The 14,312-nt window shown below is 31.0% G+C and overlaps 1 protein-coding gene across 1 annotated transcript in view; it reads right to left on the reverse strand.

The window, feature by feature from the left end:
• Window positions 1–2,742: 2,742 nt before the first annotated feature.
• The window catches only part of LOC108917601 (neuroligin-4, Y-linked-like), a 54,605-nt gene continuing 43,035 nt past the window's right edge, over window positions 2,743–14,312 (reverse strand). The window contains exon 5 of the mRNA XM_018724290.1: window positions 2,743–3,548. Coding sequence (XP_018579806.1) covers window positions 2,743–3,548 — 806 coding nt within the window. The remainder of the gene's footprint in view (window positions 3,549–14,312) is intronic.

The following is a 14,312-nucleotide window of genomic DNA, read 5'->3' on the forward strand; positions in this document are numbered from 1 at the left end:
TTTTCATTTCATAATAGTTTTAGTTATACATTTTAATTAAATTTATACGTTCGGAAAGAGAATTCCCGTTTTACCAAATAAAATATCGAGTCACAATAATGAGTTGTAAAATAATGTTTCGAATGCAGCGAAAAACGTTTGTAGTTTATACAAATTTAAGTGTAATATTTCTACAGCGAATGTAATTTACTAAACGGAAACAAAAAATATTGGTCTGTGTACGAATGGACTGTTTGAAAATCACAACGCTGTAGTGCTTACCTAATATTCACAGATTCTTTAATAAGGTATAAACACTTAGTTTATAAACCATTACGATGATGTCCCTAAGAATATATGGAAACAAACCTCACTGATAAATTTTAGTTACAAATTACTATTGTTTTTAGTTTGCTTCCAAATTTAGTTTAAGCCTAGGATTTGCTCATAAATATCGTTTCAGCAATGTCACCTTACATAAAGTGATCAGTATTTTGACGTTCTAAATTTTCCATAATTAAATTCTGAGAGAAGGAGAAAACAATGGATTAAAAAATGTATAGCAATAAGCATTGTGATTTGGTAGACTACTAAGTCCTGCTGAAATCCAGGATCATATGATTAAAAGTCGTTATTTAAATATTCAAATGAGATTTTAATATTTACATGACTTACCTATACCACTCAAAATATTTAAGAAAAGTTATAAGAAATATAGTTAGAAATTAGGCTAAATTAATATAAAAGTTTTAAATGTTCTTTTTTCTACAGAGTACTTCAAATGTCTGTAGCATTGCTATCTCAGAAAACGCCAGATAAGAGGCACAGTTAAATTGGGAAAAGTTACGTAAATCATTATTAATCCTTAATTAATAATTAATAATTAATTATTATTAATTAATTAAGTTAATTAATCATTTCTCGAAGAGAACTGGAGTATTGACAATAAATAACACTGATGATGAGCTCTTCAATTTGAAACATTACTAAACAGTAAAATACTATATATCATCGGAGTCTGAAATGAATAAGGAATTTAATACTGCAAAAATATTAATAGGTTTGTATTTAAAAAATTAAATTTATGATGACTTATGGAAGAAAATCTGTTTCCATTTTGGAACAAAGTTTCTTTATTTTCATTAACTTTTCAAATAAGCACAGAAAATGAAATTTGACAATTTTCACTTCCAAATTTTGAAGTGTACTTAACTAACTCTCTATCTGTGAGAGAAAACAATGTTATCTCACTCATATTGAAATATTCTGTATAAAAATATTTTTGGATTTTCCTTTAGCAGTAATTTGACAGTAAAATTTCGTGGTATAAATGTGACAAACCAGTCGTAAATCCTATTCATTCTTTTATTAGCATATACGTTAATAGTATGATTTCGTTTTCTGTCAAATGTAAACTGAAATGTTGAAATACGCAGTGCCTCATAAAACAGGAAATCAAGCTATTGTCACAGATTCCTTGAGAGGAAATAATTGGAAATCTTATATTACTTTTCACTCAAGCACCTCTTTTTTAATATGCAGGGTGTTAATGAAGTACGTACAATAAATTTAACAGACGATTATTTGAGTGATTTTAAGACAAAAAATTCATATAAACATTGGTCCGCAAATGCTTCATTTTGAAGATACAGGGTGTTAAACTTTTGTAAAAAAATTGCTATTTCGTAAATATCTTAAATATCCTTTACCCAATTTTGTTGTAAATTAGCAGTGTTATTTGTAGTGTTAAGGGGCTAATTTAACCCTAATTTGATTAGATTTATTAAGTCCAGTGGCGTCCGAGCGGTGCCTTAACCATTATTTTTGACAAATAAAATGTACGCCACTGATTTTTTTGTAATTTTTATATATTTTTTCAATTAAGCAACTAAAAATACAACTTTTTTGTCTCTTTAATGTTCTTGGTATATTGATAAATTTTTGTAAAAAAAAAAAAATAAAATCTACTTAATTTCATATCCCTGGACCATACAAGAAACATGGGGAAAAGTTTCTTTTGGAAATTATCCTTTTTTTATGATTTTTTATTAATAACATGTAACTTCTAAATAACATAAAGAACAAATACCTAACACTGACAAATTACAACAAAATTGGGTAAAGGGTATTTAAGACATTTACGAAATAGCATTTTTTTTACAAAAGTTTAAAACCCTGTATCTTGAAAACGAAGCATCTACGGACAAATGTTTATATGAACTTTTTTTCTTAAAATCACTCAAATAATCGTCTGTTGAATTTATTGTACATAAAAAGTTCCCATCGTATATCTAAAGAAGTTCCGACTGTTTAAGCCAAGCTCTACAAGAACATTAAAGAAACAAGTGTTTAATCTAAAAAACATTGTTTTTAAACAACAGACGTGCGTAGCAAAAAATATTTCCGTACTGGCATGAAATCAAAATTTTGTGATTTAAATTGTAATTTTTTTCTCCTGTAGCTTAAGAAAGATTCGCCTAATTGAAAAATAGCACAAGGAAAATTAATTTATTTTCATTCAAAGAAGATATACTCGCAGTTAATGGCTTGCTTAGTGTTTTATAAAACCCTGCATACATAATGATTTGGGTTACATGTAACCATTTCTTTTTTCATTGCGAACCATGAAAATACTGATCACCAGATGTTAAAAAAACGCTCTGCCTAAAACGATTCTTCGAAGACTTTCCAATCCTAGACGTACAGTAATAAATAAAAAAAGTTTGAGCAAAAGTTATTGCAGATCACTACCGCACAATCTTGTCACACTCTCAGTTCCTCCATTTTTGTATTCTGCTTGGAGTTCATTTGGGTGTTTTTCTTTGTCAGCGTGCCGGTGTTGATCAATTGTATGCTATGCGTAGACAGCAGAGGCTGATTTTCGGGCACTTGGTGCGAAGACAGAGTGTTCACGTTTGCTTTTGAAAGCTTCGGCGGAGGTGGGGGTCGGGGAAGCGTGGCGTTGTTTTGCGGTAAGTCCGCGAACTCCGGCGGTGGCAGTTGGTGGTGCGAGTGGTGGTGACCCAGGATGGTGGCCGGGTCTCCTTTGACTCCTATTATGCTTGATTCTAGATCGCCGCAGATATTGTTAGGCATTTGGCCGTTTTCGTTTCTTTTCTTAGGCTGATGACCGACGTTCTCATTCATGCGGGTTTTGTCCCTTTGGTAGTAAACACCTGCGAAGATTAACACGTTCAGTATCAAAAGCGAACACCCTATTGCTATGGTAACACTGAGGGCTGTGGAGTAAGCGGCGAAGCCATCTTCCACTGGGTGGGAAGTTGTGCTTATGCCTCCTAGTTCTTCTACTCTTTCGGTGGAGTCCATCGGACCTATAGTGGCAATGGAGTTGTTGTTAACTGTTGTCCGAAGGTCGATGGGAGGCTCGGTTGTGGGCAGTTTTCTTGGATTTAGTGACGGTAGCTTTGGAAGAGGTGGATCGTCGTCTGGAAGTTCGTGGTGGGACATGGGCACGTCGTCCCCTCCGGGTTTGTGCAAGTCTGGAACCAAATTTAACCAGAAGGATAGTCTGTGTGCTCGATAGTGGTTCTTCAGCTTCGGTTTCGTATCTGAAAAGAAAATAATAACGTTTTAAAATATGTACAAATACACTCTATCTCGTAAAGCATGTTACAATGTTTGAGTAGTGACATACTTAAAAAACTATAACTAAAAGTGTTAATAAATTTAACCTCTTAAACTCGCCGTTTCATGGTTATAGGCCTTAAAATGTGCAATTACAAAAGCAGTTTTTACGATGTAGCTCTTTTTTGGAAAAGGAAACGATTGAAATTTTCAGGGACGATCAGCTCAAGGAAGCATTAATAAAAAAAATTTGTTATGGTATATTGATTATCGGAAGATTTTTGGAAATGTCTTTAAATTTAGAATTTTTGCTTTGTTTTATTTATATGGAATGCTTGGTTTTTTAGTCAATTTACAAAATGCAGGCGGATGCTCGCTTTAATATTATTTAGGTACAATATTATTCACATAATATTCTTTTCGATTTATATTTTTAATATCTATTTAGGAAAAAGTGGTAAACATTAAAGTTTTAAGAAATTCGATTGCGATTTCAAAGAAGTATATATACATGGTGGTTCGAATTTTACGCAGGAAACTTGGAGGGCAGATAGATCTCTTTAAAATAATAAGTGTTTGCCTTATAAACATAGGTCTGGAACGGCCTCGTTTTAGAGAATACAGGGTGTTGAAGTTGTTAATAAAATTGATTTTTTGCTTGTATCTCCGGAATCTATCAATGGATCTCAATAAAATTTAGAACAGATAATATATGATAGTAGGCCTTGGATTCTCTAAAATATGAGGTCTAAAGGTTCAACCAGTGGTGTAAACTGGACAAGGTCACCCCCTTTTTTTATAAAAAACATACGCCAGTGTATTTTTTACAAACTGTTGTAACTGATTTATATTCTAATGTACAAAATGCATAAAAAACGCAACTTGAATTTTTTCCCTAAAGTTCACCGTTCTCAAGTTATTCATACCAATACAATCCCCTTGTGGCAGACACTTCTAACCATAATATTACAAGAATATTTATGTACCTATATGCTTAAAAGCAAGTGCAATTTCTAAGCACATCAACAAAATTCTTTATACTCGTCGCTTTCTTTTTGGATTAAAACGATATTTGGAAAATCACGACGACGCAATGAAAGACAGAAATTAAATTTTAAGAGCATTTGACGACGATTTCGGCTAAGTACACGAAGAACGTCTCGGCAACTTGAGATAAGTAAATCGAAAATTTGAAAAGTTCTACATAAGGATGGTAAAAATCCGTACCATTTACAACCTGTGCAAAATTTACTTCCGGGAGATGCAGAGACGCGAATTTTTGTTAGTGGTTGTTAAAGTCACAACATAATCCAGAATTCTTACTAGAAATACTTTGGACTATGAGGCTACGTTCACAAGGCGAGGGGTAGTGACTTTTCACACTATTTGGTCACAAGAAAATCCTCATGAAATTCGGACAAGATCTTTTCAACACGAATTTTCTGTGAAAGTGTGACTCCGGGAATAATTCGGACCTTTCTTCGTGCCACCCCATCTAAATTCCCAGACATTTCTAAACTTTCTAGAAAATCATCTATTTGAATTATCAGAGGATGTTCCATTAAATATACCACAAAATAACTAGATATAAATGGATGTGCTCCTACGAATTTTATGAGAGTAATACAAGAATGGCTTAATGAAAATTATATGGGGCGATTGGCGGTTGAAGACCAAATGCCAATGTCAATCATAATGGTGCAGAGGGTCCAGTGTCTTCGCCAGCCAGATCGCCAGATCTAAATTCCCTGGACTTCTATGTTAGGGGTTACCTATCTGAAAAGTAAAGTTTACTCTACTCCAATAGATAAAATACCACAAATACTGTAGAGAATAGAAGAGGCGTGTAATGAATTAAATGAAAACCACCACATGATAATAGCTTCAATTAGGTAGTTCCATTAATAGAAGATGTCAGAAATGTATGGATGTGGATGGCTAGCATTTTGAACAATTATTGTAAATACGTAACGTTTATTTTGTTTTTTGTTTAGTTGTTGTTACTTGGTAAATGTATGTTTATTATTATTTTGATTCAAATTGTTCTTATTTGTAAAGATGGTGGATTAGGCCTCCAGGGGAAACTAAAACACACTAGGAATGTGTCTCTCAGTTTATATGTTTATATCTGTATATGTTATAATCTCTTAGTTTATATGTTTATAATATAATGTTTATAAACTGTGAATTTGAAAAACGTTTTTTTTATTTTTTATCATTAGAAATTTGGTGGAAGCATTTCTAAAGTTATGGTAGTAGAATTCTGACAAACATTATTTCAACAGATACCGAGTTTCAGCAGCCTCAAGAAAAATAATATCGCACTTTTCTATTTTTTACGACGAAAGTTCTGTTAATACATCTATAAGTTATCCTTGCTATTAGCTTACATTTTTTGTAACTAAAACAATTTCATTGAATTTTTCCACTGAAAGCATCCTTAGATAATTTTTACTTACGTACCTATAATATTTGAGTTCGTGCACAATATATGTAATCGTCTGAAAGTTACCTATTCCATGTTAATTTAAAATTACTTTGTCAGTTACAATACAGAAACCGCAAATAGAATCGCAGGCGCGATAGTAGGTATATCTTTATAAATCCCTTACTTTTCGGTGATAAATGATTACCTCGTTCTCCTCTTTCTTTGTCAAACTTTGTTTTGTAAAGCGAAAGAGAAATAAATAATGCAAATGAAAGGAGACAATACTGCACATTTCGTAAACAAAGAGGAGAAGCCAGTTGACAATAACAAATTATTTTAAACTTGGTGCCCAAGAATTATTCACAATTTAAATATTTGTTTTAAAAAAATGTGTACAAAATGTTATTTATTACAGAGCATTTAATACAAACATTACTACCTTGATTATAAAATCCTCAATGCTTCTGGGATGACGTCAGTTCAGAAAGGTAGATATGTTATTTGATGTAGCATTTATTTACATTTTAAAAATTCAGTGAAATAAAAGACATAAAATCTGTACCCTCTGCGGTTGTACTAAAGTAATTTTATATGGAAAATTAGTTAGGTACCCTTGTACCTAATCTGGAATTTCTTTCACCATAATAAATAATCTAAAGGTGAGGTTCACGTCGCTGTGAATTTGGATACCTAATGTACACTTACCATTATTGGCAACCTGAAAATTGTTTAAATCCTCATATTTTACAAACGCAAATTACACGTGTAAGATTTGCAATGAACATGTATCACATGCAGCATTGAGGTATACAGGGTGTCCCTGTACTTGATACAAAAAAGTCGAGTACAAATAGATGAGGTCAAAATAATATCAGTTCTTCATATAGTATTTTTTTTTATACGGGCCTTCGTTACGAGCCCTCAAAAGTGAAAATTAAAAAGTTATTTTTATTTGCAGTCTCTAAACTATTAACTTCAAGATGATGCAAATTTGGTCATCGATAATACGTGCATACAGATTGTTTTTAATGTTGTAAGTGAAACTTCATCATGCCCAGAACGCCAGGACGGCCCAATGGTTAACAAACCAGAATTTTTGTAAAGATGACGATCGCAATCTGCCTGCATAAAAATAAGTTCCCTGAAGAATTTGCCAACTGGTTCAACTCGAAAAACTTAACAGTTTAGGAAATATTTGTGATTTTATTTCACAGTGGACATCCACCATTTTTTGTTTTTATTTTTTAATTGGACATAATTACTATGTTAGAACTGGCAAAGTAGAACAAAATAGTAGTTATTTATTCCTTTATTGCAAATACTCTGTAGTAACTGAAACCACCCACTGAGATTATAAAACGTGATTTAAGCAGTAACTCATTTTTTTAAGTTTTTTTTTCTGTTAAAATTCGCTATAGAAAAAAAATAGAATAGAATTCATTCTCTCCTTCGTCGTTATTGAATTAATGCTTTTCGCTAGTCGATAACATTTTATCGTCTAGTAACAATAAATAACAATAAAATTGTATTTACTGATCAAAATAATCTAACCGAAATTCGAATAGTAAATGAATATTGAAATTATTAAATTAAGCTAACAACAATATGGGTCCTGACTTCTGTCACCTCTGTCCGATATTAATCTTTTTAATATCCATTACGGATTGTGAAAATTCATCCACGAGTATCAGATGCGCAGTGACAATATTACCAGACTAGCACCGGAACTCATCTTCTGTCTGAAGGTAGTCTATGGTCTGAACCTACTGCGCCTCTATGAAGGTCTTCTACCTTTGTCACTCCTACTGCAGATTGTCGTCTTCTGTAGCGGGCAAGATGAGTTTTGTCAAGTTGTAAACGGTATCCTTCTCTTATGGGTTATTGCACCAATTTTGTATTAAACTACGTTTAACAAAACCTTAGTTTACAGATAAACCTCAATTAAATATGACATTTTATGGATTTTTCTTCTGCGTCTATTTCAAGTCATTAAAATGCTGTCAAAAATTTCAAAAATTACATCTTTTTTATATTTTATGATCACTTCTATCAAAAAATATTTCTTGTATACTTTTCGAGATGGATTATGCCGATTCTGCCAATAAGATAAAAAGATCAGCAAATTTTACTAATAACGACAAAGCTTTGTTGATAAATATTGTTTCTAAGTATAAACATATCGTCGAAAATAGAAAAACAGATGGGGTAACTTTCAGAGAGAAGAATTAACCATGGAAAAATATTGCTCACCGATATAATAGTTCTGGACCATCTTGTCCCAGAGATGTGGAATGTCTGGAAAGGTGTTATGATAACAGGAACAAACTGTTAAGATAGTTTGTATAATAAAAAGAACTGTAATAAAAAAGAAGCTTTTGCTGTTATAATTGATAGTTTGTTATATTTGCTCAAGAACATCTACAACCGTTTCTTTTTATAACCGAAAAAAACTGTAGACATAATTTTTTCAGATGTCTGGGAAATCCATTTTCAATTATTTCTATTATTTCTAAATCTTCGTCAAAAATGCCTTCATATTCTACATTTAAATCAATTAAATCCATTTTAATCCACACCCTTCAGAATCTAGCACTCAACATTTCAAATCTTGCGAACTGGACCTTTTAAGTTTGCTATGGACACTTATTCTGTGTTATGGACTTGTAAATTATTTGGTTAACTAAACTTCCACTAAAACCCCCAAAGCTGGTGGTTTAAGTAAATCTGAGATTGAAAATAATTGACTCAAGTTTAAGAAGCTATGCATCAAAAATTTCTATTTTAATCTACGTTTAGTCTTAAACTTCCGTCAAATACCCTTGGTGCAACTAGCCATTAATGAGGTATCTTGAGTGATTTTAAAATGACAATAAATTCATTTAATATGTTAAGCTTTTTTAAGTTATCCTGCTTTTTATTTTTAATGTTAATTTATTAAAAATATTTCCTACGTGTGAGTTATTACTCTTTAGAAATAGGTAATAATAATAGGATAATATCTTTACTTTCCAAATAAAGCTATATATTATTCATTCACTCAACAGCTTTTATATGAAAATCGCCCGTATGTTGGTATATTTCAGCAATTCATGGAGCTTTAAACAGTGTGACATGTCACGTTTCGTTCGCAGAAAAACATTTAATAGTTAAACATACATGATTTATCCCATCCAGTATGAATATATGAATTTGTCATATGTTTGCTCTTCAAATCAGGCAGCTATACATATATGATGATTTATAATCAATTCAATATTATCCGCTAGGCTGGCGAGAAATGCGGTAAAAACAAGTACACACCCTTCAAGCAATTTTAACGTTCTGTAATTTTCAATGTGAATGAAACAACAAAAATCCAATTTCATGAAAAATAACGATAAATATTTTAGTTATTTAATTTTGATATTATTTTAATTTATAAATGATATTACTGCATCAAAAATAAAAAAAAATGGTAAATGCTTTTTGAAAAAATAAGTCAAATCGGGAATTGTTATCAACAAAATAATTGTTTCCTATGGATAGGTACTGGATCTATTATCTTTAATTTTTAAGGTATGGGTCAGCAAATATATTATTTTTAGTCAAATTTTGGTTATATAATTTACAAAATGTAAATGTTTTGTATTGCCACATGTAAGTTCTTGAGATTTGGTAAGTCCTTATGTTTCTTATGAAGTTATTAGTAATTACTTTTTTAATTTTCAGTATGTAAAAAGCACCAATTTTCGATTTTCTGAGAAATATCGAAGTCAGAGATAAATATTACCAATGGTATCGTATTCAGCGCCTCAAAATACTACGAAAATGATATATTTCGACAAAATTTAGGAAAAAATCAAATTGGACCAGTCATGAATTTTGACTACAGGATCGAGTTCAGCGCAACGAATTCATTCGAAAATGATATGTGGCTCTCTTGGGTTTACACTTCTGACACATTTTAATATACAACTTTTTGAGTTTAAACAATCATTTATGAAAGAAATAGATATAGAAGACTTCCATATCGTCAACAAATAAAACTTTATTAAAATCAACTTCTTGACAAATGTTAATGAAAAGAAGAAATTATAAAAGCCCAAAGTTTGAGCTTTGGAGAAGTTCTGAGGTTGCAAGGTAATAAAATTATACAAAATATTATATGAAACAAATTGGTTTCTATTATGTAACTAAAATATAACCCTTTTTAAGGTTCATGAGAAAGAAAAAATACTTTGATTCCAGTGCTATCTAGAATTTGCTTTCCAAAAATTATACTTGAGTTCTTAATTGACGTCGTTGAAGAGCTCTATCAACTAGTTCTTGCAAAACCCAAACAACCCTTTCCGTTATCAAATCAGGGAGTTTTACGTGAATCACTCTATATACGATTTTGGATTCAACTTACAATTAGATCTTGAGCAGCAAAACGTTTCTAGATGATTATATTATATCAATACGTTTATTTTGCATTTGAATTAAAATATGTCTTTTCATCAACTATAAATTTAAATAAAAAATAGGCAACTTATTATCGTATTACGGTAGTGTAGTGGTAGAGACAACCAGACAGTCTATTATTTTACTTTGTTTACGGAAATTAGGCTTTACATTTGGTTGCCGATATTAGGAAGTAATAAACTATAAATATTCTAGGAGAAATCAATAATGTGCTACCTATATACCAATACCAGCCATTTACTATAATATAGCCCTGGAAATATGTAAAATAGGTTCAGCTCTGAAGGTTAATTATTACTCATTTATAAATTTATAACCTCTGCTGGAGAAGTCGACCTATAATTTATAAATATGGGACCCTAGTCATCTATAATTTAGTGAAAATTAATATTACCTCATTAATAATCAACATTAAATTATGATCCTGAAGCTGCTCCCCTTTAGATAGCTTTGTGTATGTATAAGCTACAGTAGGTACTGCTCATTATGAAAAATGGAAGTTTTAGGATTAGTTATAAATGCCACTGCCTTCTATTTTTCAGTTTTGAATAAAACACTAAAAGCAACAGTTGTTCTTTGGTTTTAGAGAAGTCTAATGACTTCTCTAAAATCTCTACATAAAAAATTTGCTTGGCAAATTAATTTAATTAAATAAAATAAGAACATATTTCAAAGTTGTTTGTTCAAATTGTTCAACTAGGCATATACATACTTTGTTTCAAATACCTTTAGTACGAAATCATAATTGTCAGTTGTATAACTATATGTAGGTGTTCATGGCATGATCTTTGAATAATAGTACATATATTTTCAATATTTATTAAATACCCATTTTAAATTAAAATTAAAGTCTGCTTTGATATTTGTTCCTGTTTATAACTACAAACAAATTGACATGATATGACAATCTTTGTAAAATTGAAAATAGTGCTACCCTGCTCTTCTCTATTTCATATTTTCTTATTTTTAGTATACACGTTACGATAATATCTAAATTTACATGTATTTGCATTATTTTTTGACATGTTAATTTTTGCATGAAGAATGTTTCCTTAATACCGGTTTTAGCATTTTTTGCAAAGTCACTACTGAAGCTGCTGACAGTGAAGAACAGCGAAACGTTTGGAAGAACCGAACCGAACATTAAAGCGGATATAGAGGTTCTAATAGCAGGTCCGCCCCCACAGAACCTAGCCCGAGAACAAGGACAGGTTAAATATTCTTAGCTAAGGAAGTGAAAGGAAATTCTATAATTGTACTTTAAAAATGAATGTGGGTGTCTGGAAAATACATGTAAAATCAACAAACGGATCAAAATAAGTCAATTTACAGTAAATCACCTAATGCAAAAATGAACGCCTACGTCACTCAATGTGGTACCACGAAATAGTATTTTTTCGTATAAATTTCAAACTGTTTGAGCTAGAGACTTCGTAGTCGGTATACATCTTTGTTTATTCGAATGTAGAAAGGGTACTACTACTAATTGTCATTTTTTGGAACCTCCGCAACCTTTAGAATCCTATTTTGAATGTACGTCTATGATTAGCTAAATTACATTTACATCAGTACAAAATTTGTTTTTACAGATTTTTGTGTCTCGTGATATTTTTGTATCTGTTATGGATTTTGAATAAAAAATATAAATCTTTATCCTTAAATGCCTGAAATACAGGGTTTTTGATACTTAGTTTGCATATTTTTGTAGGAGAGAGTCCTAAAATATTTGCTCTTATATTAATCTGTAAGGAAATAAAACATGTAGCAATACACAAATGCATTAAGGATACACAGTATAACATTTTTCCGAAACCTTTAAACATGCTGTATCTTAAAAGGGGTCAGGGTTAAATATTTATACTGGAAAATGCCCTTTCCTATTTGGAAATTAGGTCTTCGTTTGATGACAATTTATGAAAATTTTTAGAACCTAATTTGTAAAACATTACACTAAAAGTAATATAGTTATCAACAAGAAATCTTTGTACGATAGCAATAATTAAGATCTATTGATATACTGTTTGTCAATTATTATTTTCGTAAACTTAAAAATAAATAAGTCGAGATTTTTGTACTGTACTTTATACCCACTAAAAAGTATTAAGAGATGACGAACAGAAAACGTAAACGCTTGTTAACATCTTTAATAAAAATAGAAGTATCACCTTGTAGTACCAAAACGTACGAGTATATATATTTTGATTCTATTCATCCGGTACTAAAGTATTCAAAAGGCGAACAATGTGTGATATTTCACATTCGAAACGTTATTGAACGCTAAAGGCTATCACTGATAACATTGGATAAAGGACAAAGTTTGATCATGTTTGAAATGAAATGACGTGTGGGTTGACATTCAACAACAACTAAGCTTTAAGCCATATCACTTTATAAAGTGAACACTACAGCAATTTGAAAATTAATTTTAATTTGTCAACAAAGTTCTTCATTTCAATAATTTACCAACAAATTACGAAATTTGGGTACATACAAATTCAAAACTAATTTAGATTTCATAAAAAAGCATCTTATCCTAAGTTTTGAGGCAACTTTGCTGAAATTATCGATCTAAGATCAATATACAGGGTGTTACCTAACGAATGTTACATACTTCAAGGGTATAATTTAGAACCTAAATGGTGTCGATTTAACACGTTGACTGCGACATAATCTCAATGTACTTTGTCCGTGACTGCGATACATATCTTCGGGGATATGTAACAAAACTTCTGTGTGCGGTACATATCCCTGGGGATATGTAATTTTTTTTACATTTGACCTCTATAAAATTAAAAATAACACAATTATTGCTATAAAATTGCATGTATCTGTAACTATATATCCTAGGATACTAACGTTTTCATTCGCAAAGAGTTTTGAAAAGAAAAAAATAGAAAAATCATTATTTTAACTACAAAACTAAAAACTACAGATTCTGCAACTTTCACAAGATACAGTAAAAATGTGATTATTGAGATTCGCATATTTTTTATAATGAGTACATACCCCCCGAGGTATGTACCGCAGTCAACGTGTTAACTAAACTTGCTTAAACAAAAAATGTCGCAAAAAAGTTGAAGGAGTTTAAAATTTCTTTTTTTATTTCCTGATTTCTCCTTAACTCAGAACCCAGTTAACCGATTTGAGCAAAATTTACTGTTGCTCAGTTTCTCTTCATGAAGTATGCAGTGATTATGTTCCTATTAGGTTAAATCATACAGGATGTTAATTTTACTACAACCCTTTGTGAATATCCTTCTGTAAATTTTTTGTACATTTAAATTTTTACACTCAACTATCATAAATATTTAGAGAATTTTATTCTACTCAAAAAATGTATACCTATCAAAAGTCGAAATTATGCTCGGTTATGAAGATATTACAGCTCTATGATAGTACTGAAATATCTTGAAAAAAATGCAAGCGAAAATCCACCCCAAAAACTACGCCCCTGTGAGTAAAAAATACTGTTGTACGTGCATACATGTATACAAAAACTAAACTTGTATACAGAATTTGTATGAAATTAGTTGATTAGTGCCGCAAATGTTTGGTCAAGAATTAGTGTAAAAATAAGAAAATATGACTAGGATTCTGTAAGGTTTGTTTGAGATTATATTTTGCTGAGAGTATACTACTTAAGGATTAGTTGTCAGATAGATCTGCGGAAAGCACAATGGAAACATGTCCCATTCCCTTGACAATTCAAACAGTTCTTATTCAGGATGATTTGAAATACAAATTCACTAATATACAATAAGTTACACATAGCGAAGAACATGTTTTAGGTGTTTTTGAATGTTTTCGGCATAATTACAGTTTTTCTAAAGTTCCTGGGTTTCATTTGATTTATTTAGATGACTTATTACAGAATAAC

Source organism: Anoplophora glabripennis, unplaced genomic scaffold (assembly GCF_000390285.2).
Source record: "Anoplophora glabripennis isolate ALB-LARVAE unplaced genomic scaffold, Agla_2.0 scaffold58, whole genome shotgun sequence".
NCBI lineage: Eukaryota > Metazoa > Arthropoda > Insecta > Coleoptera > Cerambycidae > Anoplophora > Anoplophora glabripennis.